Source organism: Mus pahari, chromosome 6 (genome assembly GCF_900095145.1).
Source record: "Mus pahari chromosome 6, PAHARI_EIJ_v1.1, whole genome shotgun sequence".
Lineage (NCBI taxonomy): Eukaryota > Metazoa > Chordata > Mammalia > Rodentia > Muridae > Mus > Mus pahari.
The window spans coordinates 51,858,796-51,886,019 of NC_034595.1; the positions used below are offsets into that span (position 1 = coordinate 51,858,796).

At 42.1% G+C, this 27,224-nt stretch overlaps 1 protein-coding gene and 1 pseudogene across 1 annotated transcript in view; both read left to right on the forward strand.

Annotated features, from left to right (window-relative positions):
* The window catches only part of Cachd1 (cache domain containing 1), a 230,044-nt gene that overhangs the window by 97,918 nt on the left and 104,902 nt on the right, over positions 1–27,224 (forward strand). Inside the window, exon 3 of the mRNA XM_021199687.2 lies at positions 25,672–25,820. Within this exon, the coding sequence (XP_021055346.1) occupies positions 25,672–25,820 (149 nt within the window). The remainder of the gene's footprint in view (positions 1–25,671; positions 25,821–27,224) is intronic.
* LOC110322842 lies at positions 22,825–23,174 on the forward strand (annotated as a pseudogene).

Below are 27,224 nucleotides of genomic sequence, written 5' to 3' on the forward strand. Positions count from 1 at the left end.
GCATACTTACATGGACAGTACTCTTCATTTCTCTCTTAAAGGCACTAACTGATGATGTCTGGAGAACTTCCTCTAGTGTTTACCAGACATACTGCAGACACCCAGAAGACAAAAATTCTCATAGCTTTTCTGACATTTTCTCTATCTCCTCTTTTCTCTTATAAGATGTTTTTTGACTCAAACTGAATTCTGGTTTGACTTTTTTTTTTCTTTTTAAAAATGTTTAGTTTATTTTATGTTTAAGTGTGTATTCTTGAGTTCCTGTATTACCACTTGGGTACAGATGCCCAAAGAGGCCAGAAGAGAGCATCAGGTCCCCTGGAGCTGGAGATAAAGGCTCTGCTGGGCCTGGGGGGCCAGCAATAGTCCTCCAGAGGAGCTCCAAGTGCACTCACAGCTAAGCCCTCTCTCCAGCTCCCTTCTCCTTCACCTCTTAATGTTTTTAGAAGTGTTTTGCTTTCTACCAGATGCCTTAGCTTCTAATTATGAATCACAGAATTGTTATACTGCTTATGGTCTTTAAATTTTTTTTTTTCTTTCCTCTGGTTGGTCTCCAGGTTTTCCTTAATTTTATTTGTTTATTGTTTGTTGTCTTTTAGGAACGTGACTATAACTGACTAGGCACAGCAATCTTTACATTCATTCTGTTTGGGGTTTTGTGGTGTGGTGGTTGTATTTTGGTTTGCTTGTTTTGCACTCTCTGAATCTGTAAATGTATAGCATTTATCAAATGCAGGTATCTTCAAGTATCTTTTCTACATCAGTGTCTGCTCTCTTGGATCCTGATTATATGGATGCTTGGTATTCTGGTATTTATAAGAATCACAGAATAGTGTCTTTTTTCCCTCCTCCTGCCTTTTTTCCTTCTATCCATCAGATTATATACCTTCCATTGATCCATATTTAAGCCTGCCACTTGGCTTCATTCTGTAGTTACATCTCCAGTACATATATTTCTAAATTTCAGATACCATACTTCTCAGTTCCAAGATTTCCATTTCTTTCTTTCTTTCTTCCTTTGTTTTTTTTTTTTTAATTTTTATTTTGTTTGTTTGTTTGTTTTTGAGACAGGGTTTCTCTGTATAGCCCTGGCTGTCCTGGGACTCACTTTGTAGACCAGGTTAGCCTCAAACTCAGAAATCTGCCTGCCTCTGCCTCCCAAGTGCTATTTCTTTCTTTTAATGAAATTTCTCAGCTGATACTTCTTTTTCCACTATTCCACTTACCCTTATAAACTTGAACATAATTATAATATCTACCTTAGATTCTAACGTTTAAAATATTATGTGACTGAGGACTTCCAAGAAGCTCTGTGTGCTCTACATAGTGAGTTCTGGGTCAACCTACATAGTAAGACCCTGTCCCATTAAAAAAAGTAGTTTGCAGCAGTGGTGGTGTCACATGTGTTACAGTGTACATATCAAGGTCAGATTGTACATATAGAGGTCGGACTGTACATATGGAGGTCAGAAGACAACCTCATGTAATTGTTTTTACTTCCTGCCTTTACATGGCTTCCTGAGATCATACTCCAGTCAAAATACTTTTGTGCAAATGCTTTTTTTCTGCTAAGCCACCTCACTCACCCCTGAGCTCATGAAATTTATTATGGTTGTCACCTTTTTCTGAAAACTTAGTCAAACTTAAATTTTTCTCAATATGTCAAAAAAAAATGCAAGTTGCTTACAACTTGCAATTATGAACAAAGGATTCTGTTACATTCCTCTGAGGAAGACTTTTGGGTGTGTCTTTGTTTCAATAGGCAATTGACTTGATAGGACTGATATTCAATGAATATCATAAATATTTATTTCTGGTCCCAAAGGGGTTTTATCACATTTTTTAAGTGACTTAAATCTATTTCGGTAACATTTTTCTTAGTTTTCCAAACTATTATTTGATAAAGAAAATTTTACCTGAAAGACTTTTATTCACTAAAAATACTAAAAAAAAATTATTTAAAAATTTATATTTAGCTGATATTATTACTCTAAATTTTCTTTCAGTCCAGTATAATTCTGGGCTCAGTCATAAAGGAAGCATGAAAGCATTGATATAGGCCCACCTACAAGCAGGCCGTAGCCCCAGACATGTGTGATTCACGTATTACAGGAACAGTGCTAGAAGGTGACACACAGTTTCCCACTCCAGGAATCTCTTTAAGGAAAGAATCTCTTTAAGGAATCTCTTCAAGACCCCAGCAGCAGCCTGACTAAGTCAGCGCCCCGTGAAACCGTCAGCCTTCAGCACCGACTAGTGTAATGTTTCAAAGTTCTAGAGCAATAGAGAACTTTAGAGACCATGGTGATAACCAACCAGTAAGGTTGTGGGCCTTTGGGCACCCTCAGTAGGAGATGGAGATCATGGAGGCCCTTATTGTTTGAACTAGAAAACTTGATAACTCTCTGTCACTCTGTTTTGTCTAAAGCTTAACCTTTCAGCAGGTATACCCATTTAATCTGTAAAACAAAGATAATGTCTATCTTGAAAGGTTCTTGAAGACTGGTCAACACCGAGCAGACATTCAGGATTCTGCTCTCAGGTATCAAATGATAGTGAGTGCTAGTATAAGGGGCGACCCATTAAGATGAGTTCTCGTGAGAGAAGCCTGTAAGAAAGGATCTGGAAGGGGCTCATGGGACTCGTAACTAGAAGCCTTCCTAACTGAGGTTGTGAAAACGGGACCCAGGGTATTAGCTTTCATTTCTATTTCTTATTTCAATTACCAGAAACACTCTAGCATTAAGTACACCTGATTATATATTGTTAAAGCAGTGCTGGATGATACAAGAAAAGGTGTATCACTGGAGTGGAACTAAATTATTAGCAAGTTTGCTTATGTTGCCAAACATAATATGTATTACATATGTATTGTAACACAGGAAGAAACAGGACAAAAAGGGGGCAATGAGGGGCTGGGAGGTAGCTTAGTTGAAGGAATGCTTGTGGGACAGGCGAGAAGCCCTGGACTCTGTCCTCAGTACCATGGGGTGCCATGGTATATCTCTACAACCCCAGCACTGAGTGGTAGAAGCAGGAAGATTAGAAGTTCAAGGTTATCCTTGGCTACATGGTAAGCTGGAGGCCAATTTGAGCTAGAGAAGATCCTGTCTAAAAATAGAAAATTGAAGATTGAAACCTTAGCAAAATGTCTTCAGAATACTAAACATCTACATGTAGAATAATGAAATTTGATCCCATTTCTCTTACCACACAGTTATAAAGTCAGTTTCAAATGGATAGAAAGAACATCCAGTATTAGATCTGTAATTTCTTTAAAAAGTAGGAGATACTGAATATAGGCTATAGAGGATACACATTATATAGAATATAAACTTAGGTAAGGACTTTCTGAATAGAATTCTGGTTACCCAAGAAATAAGACTTGCTAATAAAATTTAAAAGCTTCTATACTGTAAAGGAAACTGTTGACTGATTAAAGAGGCAGCCTACAGAATGGGAAAAATATTCTATGGCTCTGTATCTGACAGAGGTTTAGTGTCTAGAATATACAAGGAATTTGGAAAACTAAACAAACCAAACAAACAGCAGCCCAGTTAAATGATGAACTATGTAAGTAAGCAGAGAGTTCTCAGGTTGAGAAATATTTTACAAAACTTTCAATATCTTCAGCTGTTAGAGAAACGGAAAGTTAAACTACTTTGAGATTTCATCCCCTAGTCAGAAAGGCTAAGATGTAGAAAACAAAAGAGGGGAATGCTGTAATTATTTTTCGATTAAATAAAAACCAAAGCACAGCCGATGGTGGTGAGATTGTGGGGAAAAGGAACTCTCGTGCCATGTTGGTGGAAGGGCAAATTGGTGCAGTCACTGTGGAGTTTAGTGTGACAGTTGCTCAAAATATTGGAAATCAATCTACCACCAATCCAGCTATACCACTCCTGACCATATAGCCAAAGAACTTTATTTCTCTGCTTCAGAGACACATACTTCTATATGTTCATAGCTGCTCTATTCACAACAGTTAGGACATATAAATAGCCAAGATGTCCATCAATGGCAATGAAAATGGGGTGCAAGGACAGGAGCTGTGGTTCAGCCAATAAGAGCACTGATTGTTCTTTTGGAGGACCTGGGTTCGATTCCAAGTGCCCACAATGGTCTGTAACTCCAGTTCTAGGGCATCTAATGTCCTCTTCTGGTCTCCACAGGCATCAGTTTCACATGTGATGCACAGACATACATGCAGGCAACATGCATAGATAGAATAAGAGGTTTTTGGTTTTTTTTTTAAATGATACCCATACACAGTGAAATGTTATTTGGATGTAAAGAAAAGTTAAATTATTATATTTGCAGACAAGTGGATGGAGCTAGAAAATCCATGCGTGAGATAGCCCAGACAGACCCATGAAAACAAACAGTGGGTACTTTCACTCTGGTGTGGATCTTAGTGAGGAATCTTTAGGTTTGTGCATTGAATTTGAAGTAACTGTCAGGTTCAGGAAACTATGGGCAGGGGAAGAAAAGTCTTCAGTGATAGGGAGCAGTAGAACACGGGAATATGTAGGGAAAAGGAGACAGAATGAGTCAATTCTCTCCTTCCACCAAGTAGGCTCCGAGGATTGACATCAAGTCATCAGGCTTGCCAGCAAATTCCCTTCCTCACCAGGTTGTCTTGACAACCCCTGATGAAGTAATTTTATTGGAGGAAAAAAAAAGATTGTATTTGTAACCTTCTTTAAAAACAAAAGTTAAGTTTCTTCTAGAAGTTAAGCTCCTGAAACTAGGGCCTCTGTCAGAACAGTTTCACTGTGTATGACTTTAAGGAAGGCCATGGTTAGAGGCAAATGTGGCCTGTGTAGAGGCATAGTCTACGCGCACCTCTGCTAGGCATGAGACAGATGCTGCAAACATTGGTTGAGGACGTACACACTCGGTATTGCGGGAAGAGAAGCAAAAACCGCATCCCAGACATTCAGCCATCCATTTGATAGCTTTTGCTGATCTCAAAACTGACAGCCCAGAAGACATCATTTGGGAAAATGATGTTTTCTAGGCTTTGGGAAAATTATGGTTTTTCTAGGCTTCCAATAAAGAACGGATAGATACAGTAATTGATGGATAAAGTTAATTGTGTGACATGTTGGAAACTATTATTTAGTGTGATAGTTTGTTCATAACATACTCCTTCATGTGAGTCGCTCAAGTTTTACTCAGTCTTCTGATATCAATGATTCTTGTCAGCTAGAGCTCAGGCAGATTAAGATAAAAGCATTAAGTAATTTCTAAAGTCACACCTGAGTTTGGCCTTAAGCTCGGGGTATCAGTACCAGAATGCTTGCAGACTTTCTTTGCGTTCAAATTCCTTGACGTACTTGCCTTTAATGTGTGTGTGTGTGTGTGTGTGTGTGTGTGTGTGTGTGTGTGTGTGTGTATGTATGTATGTATGTATCATTTTAAGAGAAAGAGTTCATTCTCTCCTGAGGGTCTTACCCATCAAGCAATGTAAGATAAATAACACGTCTAAACATTGTAAGTACTATGATGAAACTTAGCTGCTAAATGAGGGAAGGACCACGTTTGAACACTCAGTTGATGAGGGGAAAACCTTGGTGGCCGCTGCTGTCTGTACTGTTAGTCACATCCCTTTAGATCTCATAAATCACAGGGCTGCACTGGGCCCTTCTGAAGAAGCCACTATTACTAATGGGTTGCTCTGTGGGAACGTAAACAAGATATAAAACTGAAGGAAGCTCTTGATGACTCTCTTGCCTTCCTGAACAATCCATCATTATACCATTATTAACATAACCGTAAGACAGTTGGTTATAATTTCTGTCATTGTGGAATTTCTATTGGGCTAGTGGGGTTTCATTTTGTTTAAAAATAAATATCCCCTAAATAAGAACTTTTCACTCATTGGGCTAGTGAAACCCCACAGCTGTTGCCCCCGGAAGCAGCATTAAAGGACAGGAAATAGGCTTCCTGTCCGTCATGTGCGAGGAGGTGGAGAGAGCCTTGAATTTGGGTGCATAGCTATGGTTGGCAAAACTTCGTTATGAGGTTCCTTGGAGAATGAGGCCATCTGGAGATGTGGCTGAACCTCTGGTTAGAGGTCTCCCCTATAATCAGGTTTGGCAATAACTAAGATCACTTGGGGCTATGCCTCATCTACCTTCTTAGGAAAAGAACCGGCTACCTATGTCATGTGTAAGAACTGACAATTGGGAACTGAGAGTGTGCAGCAATCTTGTTGATGTTCTAACGGAAGTGTATTTGAAGCCCATATCCTATATCCTTGCATATATTTGGAAGTCAAAATACATTCAGATGCGTGTGTGAAAGCTTAAATTCCTGTCCTAAATTTAGACCAGCTGACTTCAGAGGTACATACTGTACGTTAACCAGTGTGTGTTGTCTGGTATGAGCTAAACTTAGATAAGCCTGTTTATACAGACTCATGCACATAGCCATTCACTCCTTTTATATAATGTATTTTTCTGAGATGTAAAAGAACCCACCATGTAAATATATAAATAGATTTACATATATGTATTTATAATTTACATATATTTATATATGTATACACTCATTATAGAGACAGTATATGCTATTTACATGTTTGAATAGTAGTATGCCATATTCACACTCCTTACATGCCACTATTTATTGTCATATGTATAAATATTCTCTTGGGTGACTGCTCCTGGAGGTGAGACCCAGGGCTTCAGGCAAGCTAAGCATGAGTTTCATAATTGAGTCATACCTCCAAATCCTATATATACCACCTATATCAACTATAGGAAATGCATTCTTCACAAACACTACCACTACCACAACATGAACAATTTAAAAATCTTAGAATTCTTCTTTCAGTCTTTGTATGTTATGTTATTTTTGGCAGAAATACAAATGGGTGCCCTTCCCATTCACCTCATTCCCTCCTTCTGTGTCCTCACTGCAAGGAAGGAAAGGAAGGGGCTGCACTCTCTCCCCAGCAGTAGTGGGAGCTGGTGGCTGCAGGCAGGCAGAGACAGAGGAAGCAGGCTACAGGCAGGACAGAGAAGGATGAAGAGACCAATGCCCCATCTCTGTCACTGTGTGTGTGTGTGTGTGTGTGTGTGTGTGTGTGTGTTTGTGTTTCTCTCTGTGCTCTGGATGGAACTCCACTTTCTTAAGGACCATTAGCCCACACATACACAGGTGTCTTCTCCCAGAGAAAGAGCCCTGTCTTCATACTCGGAGCTCTCTAGATACTAATAGAATGAGTCTTCATCTTCATCCAAAAGTCCAGGAAATTTTTGTCTTGAGACAGAAAACAACACATTTTATACACAATTCTAGTATCCCAGGGTTGAAATGGTATTAGAAAATATTGATGGTTGTCCCTCAGTTTTCCACCCTCTAACTCTAACTCTACCCTTCCACCCAAAACTTCTAGAAAAATAAGATAACCTGAAACTACTTCATTCTAGTCTAGCCAAACTGCTGCTTCCTCTAAGAAAGAAGAGTAGCCTCAAATCACTGATCTGGGAGACTACATACACAAATTCAGATCAGAATAGACTCCAAAACTTGGCAAATGGCTTAAGATGTGGTACATGAGAACTGGGGTTACAGCTCAATTACGAACTCACCCTTAGCTTCCCCGAAGCCTGGGTCTCATCTCAAGGACCGTTTCTGTCCCTAACATTTCTTGTCACAATGGGAAACATTTTGGTGATGATATGAGGGAATTAATTGCCGATAACACCAAGAACCATGAAGTTTATCTTAATGTTCTTTAACTTTGGACCCACAAAACAAGATGTGGTATATTAAAATTGTACTGTTACCAAGATCTATATTTTTATTTTGCTATTACCAGACTGGGCAGCCAGGGATTATGCAGAAAGACTTGTTCTGGGCATTGCCTTAGGTGTCACCCTAATGACTTTTAGTCCTTTTCTGTGTTGCAAAGATCATTTGGATGCTTCCACAAATTAACATGGTTATTGCCGCCAGCCCCAGCCTCCGGCCAGCAGAGGTGGGGAAAAGACAACATGTATGCCAAGGCAGGGGTCAATCAGCTTCCTCAGCTTCTGCAGCTTCCACTTTCTTTTTTATTCTGGGGGATCGCCCAATTTATGTCTCACCACTCTTCATCATCCAATCAGCATTCAGTACACTCTGTACATGAGCCATGCACACAGACAGGGTGCGCGTTGCTAGGCCAGTGACTCAATATCATGCTGTATGGTACTATGTGTCAGGCAGGCAGTGCATGATCATTCAAGTGCACATGTTCAAGTTCTTGGTAAACAAGCAGGGATCATGGGGCTTGACAATGAGCCAGGGCACCATCTTGGCCCATGCAGCTACACCTGCTTCCCACATTTCCCCCTTTTTGTTTAATTAAAATGGCTCCGGGATCACATCTGTCTTAGGTTGCCCTCATTCATGTTACATCCTTACCTGTCATTGGTGTAGTGAACTCGCTTTCACCATCCTGTCTTAGGTTGGTATGCACATGTGAAAGTCTTACCCGTCATAGATTAACAGTCCAGCATACTGAGCCAAACATGGGGCGAATTTCCTGACTCTATAGCTGCCACAGCTTGAATCAACAACTGTTTATTGGCCTGCACCCGTCTGTGCATGCGTATTATCCACCAGAGCATACCAACACATGCAGCACACAGCAAAAATTCCCATAAGGCCATCCCTCCCCAATCCTTGAGGAAGCTGAAGGTCCCCTGGATCATCTCCAACTATTGCTGAGCGGTGGCAATCTCCACATGGGTGTTATTCACTGCAACAATGGATGCCTGTAATTCTTTCATCTTGTTATCGAAATCACGACTCCAATTTCCTAATAGCATGGATCCAATTTCATGGACAAATTAGCTGTACGAGAAAAATTCTGATACTGCACAGAGGTTACACAAATTCCTGACATGGGTTACGCATGACACAAAGACTAATTGCTCCAGAATATCTATCTGCTCTTGGAGCAAATCCACTTTCTGATTTACTAATAAGATTCCAGTTTTCAGCTGAGAGTTTAATAACTTTAGGTAGGGGCCACTGAGGCGCCCACACCAGCAGATTTTTATTCCATTAAATAGCTATTTGTTCAGTGGCCCCTAGGAAAAACCCAACCCATGTCTTCCTTCATTGCCTCTTGTAGGAATGGGAGATAGTTGACCATCCTCATGCTTCCCCAGTCCCTTCCCTGCTTTAAAATTCATTTTATTCATGATAGCTATACTTTGTGGGCTATAATTGCCCTCTGTAACAAGCCTCACCTCCATTTGTTTCATGACATCTCTTCCCCACAAAGATATGGGCATACTTAGCACAAAAGGTTGAGAGCTACCTTTATGACCTTCATCATCTTCCCATTGTAATATCCCTGCACTGCAATTCGGATCTTGGGCAAATCCTAAGCCTCTGAAGGTCTGAGCAGAGGCTGAATAGGCCATGCTGACAGCCAACCTGCTTCCTTAATAATTCTCCTATCAGCTCCAGGATCCAGCAATCCCCAAATGGTAATCCCCTGTACCTTCAATTTATAAAGGGGGCATTCCCCTAAATCCATAGAGAACCTCACCCCTGGATCCCCAGTCGATCCAAATCCCTTTGTTCCTCTAATAATGGGATAGGATAATGGGCATGACAGCTGGGAAGTAGCAAAATTTTTGCTATATTATCTCCAGGTGAGATTGCGGACACTCTCCTTGGGGATGAGACCATGATTTTCACCTCTCCCTCATAGTCAGAATTGATTACTCCAGGGTGCACTATTAATCCTCTTTTACTTTCTCTAAAGCTGCCACCCCCTTTTCTAACTTAGTGTGCCTGGCGGCAAAGGGGCAGCCAAATCTGTTGTCTGCTATCTGCTCTTGGAGCAAATCCACTCTCTGATTTACTAATAAGATTCAGCTGAGTCTCTGTAATCCCTCCACCTGAGTCACAGTGAAGGCAGCTTGGGGCCATCGGTAGTTACTGACTCTTTAAGTTTTTTCCAAGCTAATGGTTCATCATAACTGACAACTGACCCTGTTGCACCTTCACTTTAGTTTTTTTCGTCCTTACTGGAAGCCAGACCTTAGCTTGTAACCCCCGGGAGCTTAACTTTGTCCCTGTGCCGGGAACCTAACTCCATCCCTATACCAGGAACCTCGCTTCACTTTGTCCCTGTGCCGGGAACCTCCTCCTAGCGCTAGATTACTACTCTCTACCATGGAACTCACCCATAGCTCTTGCTTCTTGATTCAGCTGCTCTTTTCAGAGTTCCCCATACGGTCACCAGATGCCCTTTTCAGAGGTCCCCGTATGGGCCACCAGAGGCCACGCGCCCCAGCCTCCAGCCAGCCGAGGTGGGGAAAAGACAACACGTACACCAAGGCAGGGTTCAGGTTCTTGGTAAACAAGCAGGGATCACAGGGTTTGGCAATGAGCCAGGGAGCCATCTTGGCCCATGCAACCACACCTGCTTCCCACATGTTATATCTACTAATACCGAGTCAGTCTATGCTACCCGGGCCTCTAAGGGAGTGGTTAGTGTATCCTACGGGATATGCCAATAGAGAACAGACCAAGCCTGCTCTCCTGTTTTCTAACCACACTGTCATCAGCCAGGGGATGCAAAGACCTTCCTAAGTCTGTGTATTAGAGGTCAGTATCAGATGCATTTGGCAAAGGAATCCACAGAATAGTTGAGAGCACATAATAAAATTTCTGTGGCTCAGGCATCTGTCCTCATTCCTTTGGTTTGGGATCCACATGGGAAATATTTTCTTCTGGTGTTGATCCTAGCAAGTCTTTAGAGGAGCAGTGAGTGCATTTCCCACCAGCAGTCGACCAACATTTGTACCTCATGTACCTCATCTAAGTGACTCTGTGTGTGTGTGTGTGTGTGTGTGTGTGTGTGTGTGTGTTGGAGGGGGTTGTTGATTTAATTATTTCTAGTAAGTAAACTTGAAACTCTAAATCAGCTCTTGTCTTAGTTTGGATTTTATTGCTGTGAAGAGACACCATGACCCAGGCAACTCTTGTAAAGGACAACATTTAATTGGGTTTACCTTACTGGTTCTGAAGTTGAGTTAATTATCATCATGGCAGAAAACATGGCAGCATTCAGGCATGCATTGTGCTGCAGGAGGGGCTGAAATTTCTACATCTTGTTCCTAAGGCAACCAGGAAAAGACTAACTAACTTTTTTTTTTGGGGGGGGGGGGTTGAGACAGGGTTTGTCTGTATAGCCCTGGCTGTCCTGGAACTCACTTTGTAGACCAGGCTGGCCTCGGACTCAGAAATCCGCCTGGCTCTGCCTCCCAAGTGCTGGGATTACAGGTGTGTGCCACCACTGCCCAGCTCAGACTAACTTCCAATCAACTAGGAAGAGCGTCTGAAAGCCCATCCCCACAGTATAAAACACTTCCTCTAACAAGGCCACACCTACTCCAACAAGGCCATACCTCCTAATAGTGCCAATCACTCCCTGGGTTAAGCATATCCAAATCACCCCATTCCATTCCCCGGCTCCCATAGGCTTGTTCAAACATAAGAATCTATGGGGGCCATTCCTAGCCATAGCAAAATGCAAAATACATTAGTCCAATACAAAAGTCTCATGGTCTTTAACAGTCTCAACAATGTTAAAAGTGAAGTTCAAAGTCATTATTGAGATTCATGCAATCTCTTAACTATAATCCTCTATAAAATCAAAATCAAAAAGCAGATTACATACCTCCAACATCACAGAATATGCATTACCATTCCAAAATGTCATAATGAGGAAATACTGAACCAAAACAAAACTGAAAAACCAGCTGGGCAAACTTGAAACCCCGCATCTCCATGTCTGATGTAAAAGCACTCTTAAGATCCTTTCATTTTTCTTGACTGCAATAAACTTCTTTCTCTTGGGCGGCTTCCACTCCCTGTTAGCAGTTTTCCTCAGCATTTGTCCCACGGCTCTCGCATCTTTAACATCTTGGGGTCTCTAAGGCAACTTCATTGTTCCAACATTACAACTTCTTGTCTGGGATCCACCTATGACCTTCTGAGCTCTTCCAAAGCCCTTGGGTCATATCTACAGCTCTGCCCTCTGTAGCACTTCAGGGTCTGGTCGATTCCACTCCATTGCTGCTGCTCTTTCTGGTAGTTATCCCACGGTACTGACATCTTCAAAATGCTGGAGTCTTCTGTTACAATGATGGCTCATCAATGGCCTCTCATAGGCTTCCTTTATGGTGCCAAGCCTCAACTTCTTTGCATAGCTCCTGTAGCCCTGGGCTGTCAACTGCAACTGAGGGCTGTACCTTCTGTTCTTGACTCTAAAGCCAGAGCCACATGGATGAAGCTACCAAGTTCTGCTGCCTCCTGGAGCTAGAACTTGGTCCCCCTTTTCAATTACATTATCACCAGCTTTCTGTTTTCCAACTCCTTCACTGCCCAAGTTTGACTGTCCTGGAACTTGCTCTGTAAACTGACCTTGAACTCTTGAGATCTGCATGCCTCTTGTCTCCTGAGTTCTGGGATTGAAGGCGTGTACTACCATGTCTGGACCTTAGCTTTTCTCTCCTGGGAACTTGCTCTATACTAGGCTTGCCTTAAACTCAGAGATGTGCTTGTCTCTGTCTCCTGGGATTAAAGGCGTATACTACCAAACTTTTCATGGCCACTATTCCTCTCTATTTCTAGATTGTAGTTCATTTCAGATTAAAGTCCAAATTAAAACAATAACCAGGTCCCTTGTTCTACTGCAAAAAAACATAAACAATAAACTTGGCAGGGTAGGTTCCTTCTTCAAGGTCACCACTCCCTTAATCTGTTTATCTTCTTGAATATAGGATTCAGCTCCATTTTACTTCCTGGTGCCCCTTTAATGCTTGAACCTTATAATTTTATTTTTCCTTAGTTTGTTCCTCTTCATTAGAATACCCTTCATAAGAGTAAATTTTAGTAACCACACAACAGAATTTATGCCAGGCAGCTTTGAGATTTCCTTTGCTAATGCAATTAACCTAAATCTCTTCACTTTTTAGCTTTAGGCAGACTCTTCAGACAAGGGCAAAAAGCAGTCAGATTTGTCACCAAAATATCACAAGAACGGTTGCTAGGCCACACACTAAAATTCTTCTCCACTAAAACACCTAGAGCCAGGTTTCCACAGTTCAAATTATCCTCAACAGCAATGTCTTCCATATTCCTCCTAGGATCCATTAAGCCCCACTTACAGTATTCCACTCCTTTCAAAATCCGAGTTTCCAAACACTCTTCCAAACAAAAGCATGGTCAGGCCCATCAGGGCAATACCCCATTCCTAGTCCCACCTTCTGTCTTAGTTTGAGTTTTACTGCTTCGAACAAACACCATGACCAAGGCAACTCTTATAAAGGACAACGTTTAATTGGGGCTGGCTTACAGGTTCTGAGGTTCAGTCCAGTATCATCATGGTGGAAAGCGTGGCATGGTCCAGGCCAGAATCTGGAGAAATGGAGTTCTCTTTGAACCTGACAGTTGGGAGAGAGGGACTGGGAACACAGAGATTCTTAAAACTTTCAGAGACGGCCCTTAAAGCCATCTAAGAGTTGGATTTAATGGATTCTTCCCAATGTGAACATGAGGAAATGTCTAGTAGCAGCAGGCTTTTATTCTGTCTGGATGCTGCCATGCTCCTGCCTTGGTGATAATGGAGTGAACCTCTGAACCTGTAAGCCAGTCTCAATTAAATGCTGTCCTTATAAAAGTTGCCTTGGTCATGGTGTCTGTTCACAGCAGTAAAACCTTAACTAAGTAAGACACTGGCCAAATTGAAATCATTGCATTGGTTGGAAGAGAGAGGGCAGGGCTGGTGTGACATTTCGGGTCTAGCAGCACTCTGGACCTCTGTACTGCCTCCAGCTCCCCCACAACCCCTAGTGGACCCCTTTCACTTAGACTGCGTCTGTGTTGTACTTAGTGTTTGTAATTATGCACATACATTTGTTTACAAAACCCCAGCTTCATAACCTGCAGGTCATGCAGCTGAACATGGAGGTTGTGAAAATTCTGGCAGCACTAAAATGTCTCTGAATGCACAAGGACCAAACATTAATTCAAAATCAGACGCTCAATGATTCCAGGGTATTTTGGGCAGCGTTCACATGTGGTGCACTAATGTGTAGCCCTGATGCTGAATACCTGACAGGTACTCTCTGCACAGCACATGTTGCTGTTAACGTATAGTGCCAGTGAATGTTGGGATTCAAGACCTCCGCATTATGCTCTTTTTGGAATATTATGATTTCGTTGTGGAAAAACAAATACCTTAACTATTTCCCTATTTACCTTCATTCTTAAGTACTTAAATGCTGAATTAGTTATTTTTGCATTATGTTGTGTCTGAATGTTTCATTTTAAAAATCGCTGTCCGAAGGCTGAGAGATGACTCAGTGAGTAAGAGCACTTGCTTTGCAGGCATGGGGAGCTGAGTTCGAATGTCCAGTGCCCACTTTAAAAAAAGAAATATGAGCATGGCCGCGCATGCTCGCAACCCCAGCACTGGGGGCCGAGGAGAGAGACAGCAGGTTCCCGAGGACTGCCAGCCTAGGTGAATGAGAGATTCAGGGAGAAACCCTCTCTCAATGAAATAAGGTGGAAAGTGATCGACCAGGATCCCTGGATTACAGACACACACACACACACACACACACACACTGTGGCATGAATTTTCTCAGAATTAGTGCAAAATTTCCAGCAATTTCTGAATGGCCCTAAACATGCTTCTATATTTATGTATAGTTATGTATAATTATGTACAGTTATGTAGTTAAGTGAAGTTTCATTCTCAACTCATGATAAATATAGCAGTTGATTACAATAAAATTGATTGTAGACACTGGAGAAAAAAAAACTAAAAAACATTAAAGGTTCACTACATTCGACATATTAAGCATTTAGCTGAGATTTAGTGATGTAAATTTTAGTGTGTAAAAAGAAACATCTTGTTAGTCTGCATGTTTGTTTTCATCTTTAATAAATGGCAAAATTGCATTTGTACCAAAATTGTATTTCTAGGAAAGAATTATTTTAAAATAAGATTTCTTTGTCAGTCACTCTTTGATTTGTATGCCTGTGTGCTATAGCTTTGTATCTATGGTTGCATGAAAACCTATTGGGCAGAAAAGAGCCTTGAGTGAAAACCGTCTAATAATGCTTGTGTTTTCTAGTGAGGATGAAGAAACCAGGCAAACATGTCTTTCCTAAGCCACCAGTGTCCCCTCCCCCCTTCTTCCTTGGTTAATACCCTTTACAAACTTATTCCAGAAGTTTCGCAATTCCTGTGCCTGTTGTGGTTTCTCCCTCCCTGATTCTCTCCATTCTTTTTAAAATCATCTTTTTTCCCCCTTGGGAAGGAGCAGGCTGTAAACCTTCAAGGCCTAACCACTTGCTTATTTCAGATTTAAAGGCGCTCGGGGGCTCCTATTACATAGAGAAGAAGGCTGAAGCAGGCCCTTCTTGTTTCCTTTGTTGTGATGTGGTCATTAAGGTTAGAGTGGGGTGAACAGTGGGGCAAGAGCCCATTGAGCTCTTGCGTTGATAACCTTGGCTTTCAGGAGGCTTCGGTGTACACTGCAGCAGCTCTCCCGAAAAAAACCTAACACCAACTGCTGCCCACCCCGAACCAGTCATGACCTTTTGAGCAACCCTGAGCTGTGCTTAAAGAGAAAAGCTGTTACTCTCAAGCTTTTCCCAGAGCACAGGCGCCGCGCAGGGGCTCTCAGGCAAGTCAGTGCTTGCCTTCTGGTTTTCCCATTGTGTTCCACCCAGCTCGTTCCAGGGGCCTCCGCCTCACACAAGATCTGGGTATGTGACCCTGGAACGAAGACAGCCTCGTACATAAATCTTCCTGGTCCACCTGCAGATAATCTGTCAGCAGCTCCCCTGTCTCTCTCCCTTGGTTAGGTTCCTCGAACAGACACAGGCCTCTAGAAGTGGAGAATGACCCCATTCCATCTCTGTGTCTTAATCTGTCTTTCTCTGTATCCTGACTGCTTCCAGCCAGGCTCTGCTCGGTTGGGTATTTCATAAGCCCCAAAGTAGAGATGAACAGCCATGTCATTACTACCACTGTGTCGTAGTTCATTTTCTGCGGCTGCAAGAGGAGACCACAGGCTGGGGGCTTCATAGAGACAGTAGGCTCAGCATTCTAGGGCCTGGAGTTCAACAGCAAGTCACCAGCATCTGCAGAGGCCCTTAATGTGGTTTTAGAACATGAAAGAATAAGAAATCGTATACAAGGAAACACCGGATGCATTATTTAGATAAAGAGCCCGCTCTATCCCCCAGCACTTTGTGCATGCTAAAAGCAGATTCTAATTCTCAACCCTGTTACAGTGATACGGATAATAGCTAATCGTGATTGTCAGTTTCATGAACTTGGGAAGAAGGAACTTCAACTGAGGAATTGCCTCCATCCCATCGGCCTATGAGCACAACTGTGGGGCCCACACTTGATTGCTAATTGATAGAGGAAGTCCCCGCCCATGGTGGGCAATGCCATCCCTGGGCAGGTGAGCCTAGGCTGTATAAGAAAGATCGCTGATTGTGAGCCTGGGGACAGTTAGTAAACAGCATCCCTGCCTTGAGTTGCTTTGCTCATGGTGTTTATCGCTACAACAGGAAAACAGAATAATCCAAACGGCAAGAAAAATTTTTCATTAAGAGTTTTAGAAGGGACATTCAAACGGCATGATGACCAGCTGGATATCTTTCTGGATGGGCAACTACTTTTGGGTGTCGTGGACTGAATGTTTGTTTGTGCCTCCCATTCATAGCCCACTGTAAGTACACTTAAGAGGTGGGTTCTTTGGGGAGTGCCTGGGTTTAGATGATGTTTTAAGTATGGAGGAATGTCTCTTTGCAGGAAGAGACAGAACCAGTTCTCTTCCATGTGAGTTTGTAGGAGTGTGGCCATTGGCACGCTGGAAAGAGGACCTACCAGCAACTTCATCTTGGACTTCTCAGCTATAGAAATAAATGTTCCATGACTAACTGACCCACTGTAGAGCATTTTTGCTATAGCAGCCCAAAGCTAAGATCACGAGATGTTTTCTACAGTAGCCTGTGCTTCCTGGGAGACAGTCTGATAGGCAAATGGGCAAGTCCCTAGCTTTCTGGTCAGCTTGATGTGTGGGCAGTTTTGTGAAGGTAAATGCATATAGTAAATTAGCACTATTAAGCCATTTCTAAGTACTCAAAGTACACAAAGCAGCCATGCAAGAGTGTAAATTTGATACAGGTTTGTTTGTTTGTTTGTTTGTTTGTTTTGTTTTTTGTTAGCTGGATGACTTTGGGCAAAGTCAGTCCACTGAAATAATTGCATATACTATATGTGAGGACATAATGCTATTGTGAGGAATAAAAGTCACTAGATAAAGCTATGCTTTGCACACTATACACAGATAGGAAGTAATCAGTCAGTGCTAATTATCGCTGCATTACCATTTTACTGGGGAAATGGGGTCCTCAGACAATGAAATGTCCACAGTGCCATATAAATGGAGCATCTAGGGAGTCCTGGGAAATTTTATGAATGGAGCAGGTAGTGGTTTCTGGGAAATTTTGGAAGGAGGTGCCTAAAAAGGGGTTAGGGAAGATAGAGTTGGGCTAGGTCAAGTACGGGCAGACAAAAAACCTCTTAGATGCTCAAGACTGTAGTTTTCTACCCTCTGAATACCGCAGATGCCCCAAAGATGTCTGTCCATCTTTGTTCAATTGCCTTTTCACTTTGCCCCAATGGCCGAGACAGTTCATTAAGTACCCTCAGAAATAACAATTAGAACAGTAGCATATAGCAGCAGCAATAGTAAAACACTAGCTGCTACCATGTACTTAGTATTTTTGGTATGTTCGACACTGTTAAATTATGTAGTAGATCTTATCCAACTTAGTTCTCAACACCAGAAAGCAAGTATTATTATTCTCAGTTTAGAGGTTATAAAAGTACAAAGTGCCAGTGCGTGCTTTTAACCCCAGTAGAGAGGCAGGAAGATTGCAGCAATTTTAAGACCAGCCTGGACTACATAGCAAGACCCTATTTCAAACAAGTAGAGGGCTGGGGAGATGGTTCAGTGATAAAGATGGCTCAGTAAGTTGAAGATCTATGTTTTGATGTAGAAAATCTACAAAAAAAAAAAAAAAAAAAAAAAAACAGCTCTACTTTAAATGACTGATGTAGCTTTTTATTGTCAGGGAGAAGTAANTTCCAGGACAACCAGGGCAAAAAAAAAAAACCCTAAAAAAAAAAAAAAAAAAAAAAAAAAAAAAAAAAAAAGTTGGGTCTGGTGACAGGAGGACCCAGAGCTTGTTAACCAATCCAGTCTCATTGAAAGACAATGAGAGACCCTGTCATCAGCAAGGTGACCAGTGTTCCCAAGAATGTCACCTGAGTTCATACTATACATACACACACACACACACACACACACACACACACACACACACACCACAATTACCAAGTTAATTTGGTTAAAGCTTAGGAAAAAATTTTATGCATCTTTTGGCTACAAATGATAGTTATATTTAACCCATACTTTCTTCCCAAAGTCCTTTCTGCCATAATATAAGGAAACCGCCACCCTTACCCCCATCACTTAAGTTGGGTCTCTCATGTAGAATTATCTTTGAGGATGTGGTAAATGCTTACACAATTAATATGCCAGTATATCTTCTACCTTTATAGCTTTTGTTGCTGAAAACTGTAGGACCCCCCCCACACACACACACTGTATTCTTTAATCACCACCACATGCTCTTTCCAACCCAGAGACTGGGTTAACAGTAGAGATAATCTACCATTCTTAGCCTTAGCTTTGTATTTACTTGAACACAAGAGGTGCACGTCATTCTGATTGTATTCATGAGGAAACCAATCAAGGATCTTAACCAAATACCCTGATGGTAAGTAACAGAACTATGTGTCCATTTGGACTATGCCAAGTCTCGTTAAAAGAAAAAGTGTGAAGATTAAGAATTGGTTGTATCCCGTGCAGTGTGCCTGCCGCAGGTAACCATGAAGAACCTGGGAATGTTCTTCATGGCCGTGTGATGTGACCCAGAGATGCTAAATATACCTGCTCGGTTTATACTTAAAATTACTTCTGTGCTACACATTTGTATAACTAAATCCTGAAACTTGGTAGAAAAATAAAATGGAGGTTTACTCTTGAGTGATAAGGCTGGCATCGAAGAAGAGAGGTTTCAGCTATTAAATTCTTATCATGGCACAAAGGTTTTTTGAATGTCAAATGTTAAACTCTTCCACATTCGATATGAATTTTGCTGTGACTCTTCAGTCCCCTAGGGTAGGCTTCCTGCCTGTGCCTGTCAGCTTCATTGTTAGGTATTTTAAATAAAGCTTTCCCTAACATTAAAAACTCCTCCCAGCCCCTTTAGGAAGCAGTCATAAATAAAGTGTGTCCTGGGCCTTTGCAGTTCTGTTTCTTTTACCTATTTGTACCATCCCCCACTCTTCATCCTCAGATGCATAAAGCTAAGGTAAAAAGTGCTTTTTACAGGGCTCTGGGGAAGTAGGCAAATGACAGGAGTGCCTATGTGAAACTTAAGGGAGGGGAGATTCAGCAAGAAGGAAATCCATTGATGTTGTGATGAAACGTTGTCACTGGAGATGGTGACAAATTAGAGTCGGTTCCCATGGGGACCACACACTACCCTACTGATCATTTGACCCGTGGCTGGATGTTGGCCAGCCTAAGAATTGACCCAAAAGATGACAAGATGGTTTGAGTCCCGTTGTCTCATCAGCATTCAGGAGTCCCTTAGGGGGATGAAGGGGAGAGGATAAAGAAGGATAAAAGATGAACACTGAGCTGTGGAGAGAAAAATGGTTTTAATTATGTGGAGGAGGATTGTGGGTCCACCTGTAGCTCTTTGTTGAGGGTGTCCTTTGTTTTCTTTGCCTGTCTGCAGAGGTCAGGGCAGGGGACAGCCCCAATTTCTGTGTGGCCTCTCAGAAGGTTCCAGGACATCGCCTTCCCCCTTCAGTTTAGCAGCTACATTCAGGCTTTAATCTCTCTGTGGGCTGTCTTTCCTGTAAGAGATTCTGTTATGCTTGCCCAGCAACTTGAGTTTAGTTAGCATGGTAAGAGAGATTGCTTTAAGAAAGGGGAAAAATAGATTATTAGTTGCGGTTTCCATAGTGAGCCACCAGTGCATTCCCTGGTGGAAGATAGAGCGAGCCGGTATCAGGCTGCAAGGTCACTGGGCAATGACTCTGTCAGTGGCCCCTGCCTCGGTTTCTTCAGCTATAAAGTGATAACTGCTATTTTCTCTTACATCATAGAGTATTATAGTGGGGTTTATTAAGCTTTAAAAATGAGCAAAATATTGAATTCTGAAACTCATTCCCTAAGGGAATGGAACAGTTTGTTCCCTGTATTCTCTGTCCAGGTTATAAAATAGGAAATGTTTGAAGATGCTTGAATTATCAGAACATATAATTTAGTCTGATACCATTAGGCTACAGTTAATATAGTCAGGCAATATTAGCAAGGAATTGTGGGGTTTAGTTTTGTTGGGACTATATTATGGCATATTTGATCCTATCCCTTTTAATGTGGGTATTTTTCGTAGGAATTATGAAGAATCCTGAATGAAATTGTATTTTTAAAAAATCCCCATTTTTTTATTATGAGTAAGAGGCTGCATTGTGTACGGTGTTCTGCCAGGAATCTTACAGCAGTTGTTAAAAAGTGGATTTTAAAAAGCAACAACTGGAGATGCTGGCCATGTAGTTGATAGACTGGATGTCTAGCATCTAGGAAGCCCCGTGTTCATTCCCCAGCACTATATAAACCAGATGTGGTGGAAAATGCCAACATTTTCTGGATGCCTTATGAAGCTCCCTCACTAAGCATTTCACATGTATATATCAATTTAACCTCTAAAAAAAAAAAAAAAAAACCCTTTAAGTTGGGTAAGGAGGCCCATGACTGTGATTCCAGGTACTCAGAGCCGAGGTTAGTGATCAAGGACTGCTCAAACCTATTTAAAAAGCAAACAAAATAAAACCCTGTATGGTACAAGTCTTTGTTTCCCAGGGGCAGACATTGAAGATTAAGTCACTTTTTCAATGTCATGAAGCAGTAGGAACTCAGAAATCTTCCTTCAGAGCCCAAACTTCTGTGCAATAGAACTTATAATGAACCGCCCCACCCTACACATACCTTTTCTTTTTCTAGAGGCTCTCACATTGTGTTTTCCAGGCCAGATGTTGTTAAGTACAACCCTCTAGAAAAAGAAAAGGTATGTGTAGTGATGGAACTTCATAAACCAGTCAGCAAATGTTGGCATTTCCTCTCTCTCTCTCTCTCTCTCTCTCTCTCTCTCTCTCTCTCTCTCTCTCTCTCTGTCTCCTGCAACATAGGGTGTCTCGTGAAAGACTAGGAAAGTTGCCAGAAACAGGAAAAGCATGTGATTGAGATCTTTTAGCTGTCATGGATAACTGGATGCTGTATGTAGGTTCTGTGCCCTCCCCACCCCCATACTGCAAAGAGTGCAGCTTGGGGAAAGAGGTGTATAGCCTGTTAATTTGGCCCCTGCCAGGCTCTAGGGTTAAGGGCAGTTGGGAGATGCCAGCTTGAGGCAGACCCTAACCAGGAAGTTCAAACAAAGCAGGCAATCCCTAAAGCTTTTATCAGCCACTAACTCCAGTGGCCCCACCCCTAACTCTGAGTTCCAGCCAGCTCAGACTGAGGACCTTGTCACATTCTGCTCTGCACCTTGTCTGCTTAAGCTCAGCTATTTTAACCTATGACACTTGTCACGTAGTCACCTTTCAGGTTACATTTGTAACTTCCTTCAGTTTGCTTAGTCTGAGCAGGTGAACACAGGTTCTACTGACAAGTCAGTTTTGAATTAAAAGGAGTAACTGGATCTTTGTATCGCTCTCCGCCTTTGTGCTAACTACTTAACCTCATTGACATAAAACAAGAATGTCTACATTTTGTTGTTTGTGTCTGGCATATAGCAATCTGCTCCCCACGGAGTTGTTGGACTTTTCTGACAAGTCCCTGACATCCTTGTGCTGTATGTTTGTACTCTAGATGTTATAATGTTGGTAATTCAGATGCAGCGCCTGGATCTGTGCAGCTTCCTGCAACTTGCTTTCAACATGCTTGCCCTAGGATGGGATTCAGCCTACTCTTAGATGTGTCACTTAACTATTGCTGGTGGAGGGGAGGATTACCTATAACTTAGTGGCATGGACACGTAGGTATGAGCTGTATGGATAAAGCTGGACCAGGCCCTGCAAGGATGGCATGGTGTATCTGTTCTGTGGTGTCTGCATAGACAACAGGGAGGACTCTGGGGCTTAGAGTTTTCTAGAAGTTTCTTCTTATTCTTCTTTTGTAAGATTTATTTATGTATATGAGTATTCTGCCTGTCTATATGTGAATATGGGCACGTAAGTGTGTCTGGTGCCCGCAGCGTTTAGAAGAGCATGTGTGATCCCTTGGGACTGGAGTTAGAGATAGCTGTTAGCCACCAAATGGATGCTGGAAATGAAATTCAAGTCCTCTGGAAGAAAAGTGACTGCTCTTAACCAGCAAGCCATCTCTCCAGCCCTTTTAGAGGCTTCTTGACTTGTGCTCAGATAGGATGGCTCCAGGACATGCTCAAGCCTTTGATTCGGCTCACAACTAACTAAGCATATGACATGCCCTTCCCCGTCTTTGGTTTCTTACAGAATGGTAGCTGGGAGCTTCCATTAAGGGTGAACAGGTAGAAGCTTCAGGAACTTTTATAACCCAGACTTAAAAGTAATACAGTGCTTCCTATCCGGGCCGCCATCGGAGAGCAGCAGCCATGGCCCTGCGCTACCCCATGGCCGTGGGCCTCAACAAGGGCCACAAGGTGATGAAAAAAACGTCAGCAAGCCTAGACACAGCCCGCGACGCGGGCGCCTCACCAAGCACACCAAGTTTGTGTGGGCCATGATCCGGGAGGTGTGCAGCTTCGCGCCCTACGAGCAGCGCGCCATGGAGTTGCTCAAAGTGTCTAAGGACAAGCGCGCGCTCAAGTTCATCAAGAAGAGGATGGGCATGCACATCCGAGCCAAGAGAAAGCGGGAGGAGCTGAGCAACTTGCTGGCAGCCATAAGGGAGGCAGCGGCCAAGAAGGATTGATGACCCCTCCCCAATAAAAGATGGTTCCTCAAAAAAAAAAAAAAAAAAGTAATACAGTATGACTTGCCATATACGCTACTGATGGAAGAAGCCATTATCATGCTATTTGGAGTCTAGCAGTCGGGTAAGAGGCATATTAGATCCCAATTCTTAAGGAAGAGACACAGAAGAGCATCTCTGCAGATTTTTATTCTACACCAGGATCAGGGATGCATCTAGGGGAATGTGTTAGAGTTCCTGACCTATAAGAAAGGGTCTGCATCCTTTCTATCATGAGGTAAAGTTTGCTCCCACCATACAGTCCTCTGCTGTGATGTTCTTACCAAGTGACCATGGACCAAAGAATCTTCTGAACCTTTGAGCCTTTCTTCTTTGAAGTTGTTTCTGTCAGACTCGATGATGATGGATCCAGCATAAACCGAATTAATGTGTCCCAGGCTCCATTAGTGGATGCTGACATTTGAATTTAATATAATTATAAAATGCTGCTTCAGTGCAAACACTTGAAAATGCAGAGTCTTCGCTCAAGGCTTGTATCGAAACAGGCAGTGGGCTATATTGAAATAGCTGGTGTTTCAAAGCTCTGACTCTTAAAAGTTGGCCCTCAGCAAATGTGCAGAAAAGCCTTTTGAGGTCTCCAGTGTATTAGGAGAGTTTGTTATGAAGGGTAGGCAGGTCACATGCCCAATTTCAAATAACTTGGTGAGGATTTTTAGAAGTTCAGTTCTTTCACCATGTACCTTATCTTTATCCTGTTCTGGGACATTTATTCCCATGTAGTGGAACATATCGTTGACATTTCCAGGTAGAAATTAATGGTATTTACCTTATCAAAAGTCAGTAGTCAAACAGAAAAGATAAAACCTGCTTTTTGATGGAGCTGTACACTTAAGAAATATTTTGAATTAGGGATGTAGCTCAGTAGTAGACCATGTGTGTAGGTAGCATGCTGGGACCTGAGTTTGATCCTGGCAACCTGACAATTTATTGATAGACTGATAGATAGGTAGGTACATAGGTAGATTGTATTTTTAAAGAAGTTGTTCATTACTAAACCCCCCAAAAAAGAACAGTTGGTAATTACTAGGAGGAAATTTGGGGACTAGATGATTTTTGGTAATGGGAAACTATCCTACACATTGTACATTCTTGGCTCCTACTGTCTACTTGATAGCAGTTCCTACCAAGTTATGACACCCAGATTTGTCTCTCAACATTACCACATGGGACAACATAATTAGCGGCCTAACCTGAGGTGTGAAATCAAAGTGTACTGTGCATACCGTCTCAGTGACCGCCACAGAGAAGCCCTGGGTCTCTGTACAGTGAGGAGTCTAAAGCAGGGAGCAGGAGTGTGGATGGATGTGGGGATTGCCTATTTGTTCAGCTTCTCTCTTGCCAAGAGAACCACCCAACATCAAATTAATTCTCCATTCCTCCAGCTGCTCTCTCGCCAAGAGAACGACCCAGGATCAAATTACTTTCATAGTCTTTTTCTAGGTCCAGAAAATTTTCCAAGCTTTTTGAGTATAATTTTTAGGAAAACTTACAAACTTCACTTCTTTGTGACTATCACTGAGAAAAACATTGTCTTGAAAATGACAAATGGAGATGTTCTGATTGCCTCCGTGTTCCCGCCTGGAGACGACTAGGTTGTCTGAGCTGCATGACCCAGCGGGACGGTTAATTCTCTGCTAGAGTGCCATTAATGAATAGCTCTGCAAAACCAATTAGCCATAATTCTATCAGTCATCTCATTTGGGTAACATTTTGTTCAAGGGGAAGACAAACAACATGGTTTTCCTTGGAGATCAACAATTAAGCTGTGCTGTTTGGTAGAAGCAATGGAGGGAATAACTGTATATGTACCGATGTGCTTCCCTTATTCCCACAGGAACCTAAATCATGATAAAGGGTTCTGCTCACAGCAGTTAAGAAAGGCATTTGTCCATCTTAATGGTGTAATGGGTCCCATCCAAGTATATTTCTAATTATACATTTTGCTTAATATGCATGTCAACATTGAACCTCCCTGGAGAATTGCTGTTCCCATGAAAGACTTTGGATGATGTCCCCAAGGGCTGCATAGCAGAAAGCACTAAGTGTCACTTCCCTTTGTTCATTTAGTCCCTATCCCATCTATATGACTCCAGAATCAGAAAAGGTCTCTTGCTCTTTTCTCCTAACATTATTTGCTCTCAGCCACAGTGTGTGCTGTCACACTGGGAGTCATAATATCTGAAGTCCTCATTTCTGGTTTTCCAGCAGGGTTATACATCATTCCATTGAATTTGGACAATTGAGGGGTTGGAAATAGGCAGATGGTAATACTTTATTGCTGTCTAAATTTTCTACCATGATGTCCAGGTGTTTTGCAATTTTTCTCTTGCCTACCCAGCAAAGATGACCTGGGTTTAGTTTATATGTTACCTGAAGTTTAGTGTATGCATCTTATGATGCAAATTAATTAGTTTATCAGGAAAGATGAAGTAAATAGGCGATTTATTTTGCTCACTGTCATCCACAGCTAGCCAAAAAAATCCGGGAGAAGTTCAACCGCTACCTGGATGTGGTCAATCGGAACAAGCAAGTTGTAGAAGCCTCCTATACAGCCCACCTGACATCCCCGCTGACGGCCATCCAGGACTGCTGCACAATTCCGCCTTCCATGATGGAGTAAGACCTGAGCATTCTCTGCTGCTGCTGCTGTTGATAAACCAAGAGCTGGGTTGCTTATTCTTCCACATTCAAAATGCCCATGTTTGATTATTACAAAGTACATAGTAGCTTTCCATTTATTCAAGGCATTAATATCATAATATCTCTATATTTAAACTTGTCGGCTTCTGCCCGTGAATCTCCCATTACTTGCTTGCCTAGAGAGCCTCAGTTAATGTTCATTTATACTTCTTTTTTTTCCCTCCCAAAAGAAGTCATTATTCCCTCAGGTCTGTTTCCATGGTTACTTCATATCCTTCCATATACTTAATGTACCACACCACACCTTGTCCGTAAGCCTTCCTGCCTTCCTTCTTTGCTGCTCGGTGCAGAAATCACACCTCCCCCCTTTACCTCTAGCACTTGGCTCTTGGTTTTATTAACTGTGCATTAACATATGAGCTGGTTTGTATCTAGGGATGAGTAAAGGAGTTTCAACTCTCAAGAATTATATAAGACATCATGAGGCTATGAGGCAATTCTGGACACCAAGCAGGGCAAAATCTGACCCAGAGCCATGTTGGGATTCGCCAAAGCAAGGAATCTCACCAAGAAGATTCTATCAGACATGTTTATGAAAGCGCACAGGCAAAGTTATCACAGTACCACTTAAGAGCGAAAGCATATAAATATTACAGATGTTTCCCAGCAAGGGTTTAGTTTGGAAAATTGAATAACACCCTTGCATGTGTGATAATGAGATGCAGCCAAGCTGTCAAAGCCGGTTTGTGATAGTGACCGGCACACATACATACATTGCAAGCGTTAAAGGTTTGCGAAGGCTTCTGTCAAAGTGTTTCGGCATCAGGACAGAGATTCCTGTTTTGAATGTGGTCCTTCAGGTCTGAGATACTGGGCTTCTCTGTGACAAAGCCAATGTTCTTTTCTGTTAACGTAATGAAGCACAGACTATATAGTTTCTCCTCCAAGAGCTTTTCATGTAGTTTAGTTAAAGATTCTAAAGATCTTCACTGTACTCTTGGAAGATTCACACAGTCAGTGGCTTAATACAAAGGAATGCTCCCTCACAGAGGACCCTCCGTACCCAACAGCGAGGTACGTATTGCTCTCATGACTGGGGCCTCGACACGCTGTGGTCAAAGCAGCTAATTCTGGGGATAAAACTGAATAGTCAAAAGATATACAGAGTTTAAAACTGATATTGACAACAGCTGTTTGCAGCAGGGGGGGACCAAGCAAGGACCACCTTTCTTTTACACTTAGTCTGCTGGGCTTGGAGTTCAGTTTCTTCCCAAATGTCTATGTAGGGACTTCTGGATTGATGATGTCTGAGCCTTTAGTAAGACACAAATCCTTTTTAAAGCAATTGCAAGGGTTTCTGTTTTCAAACCAAGATTCAAG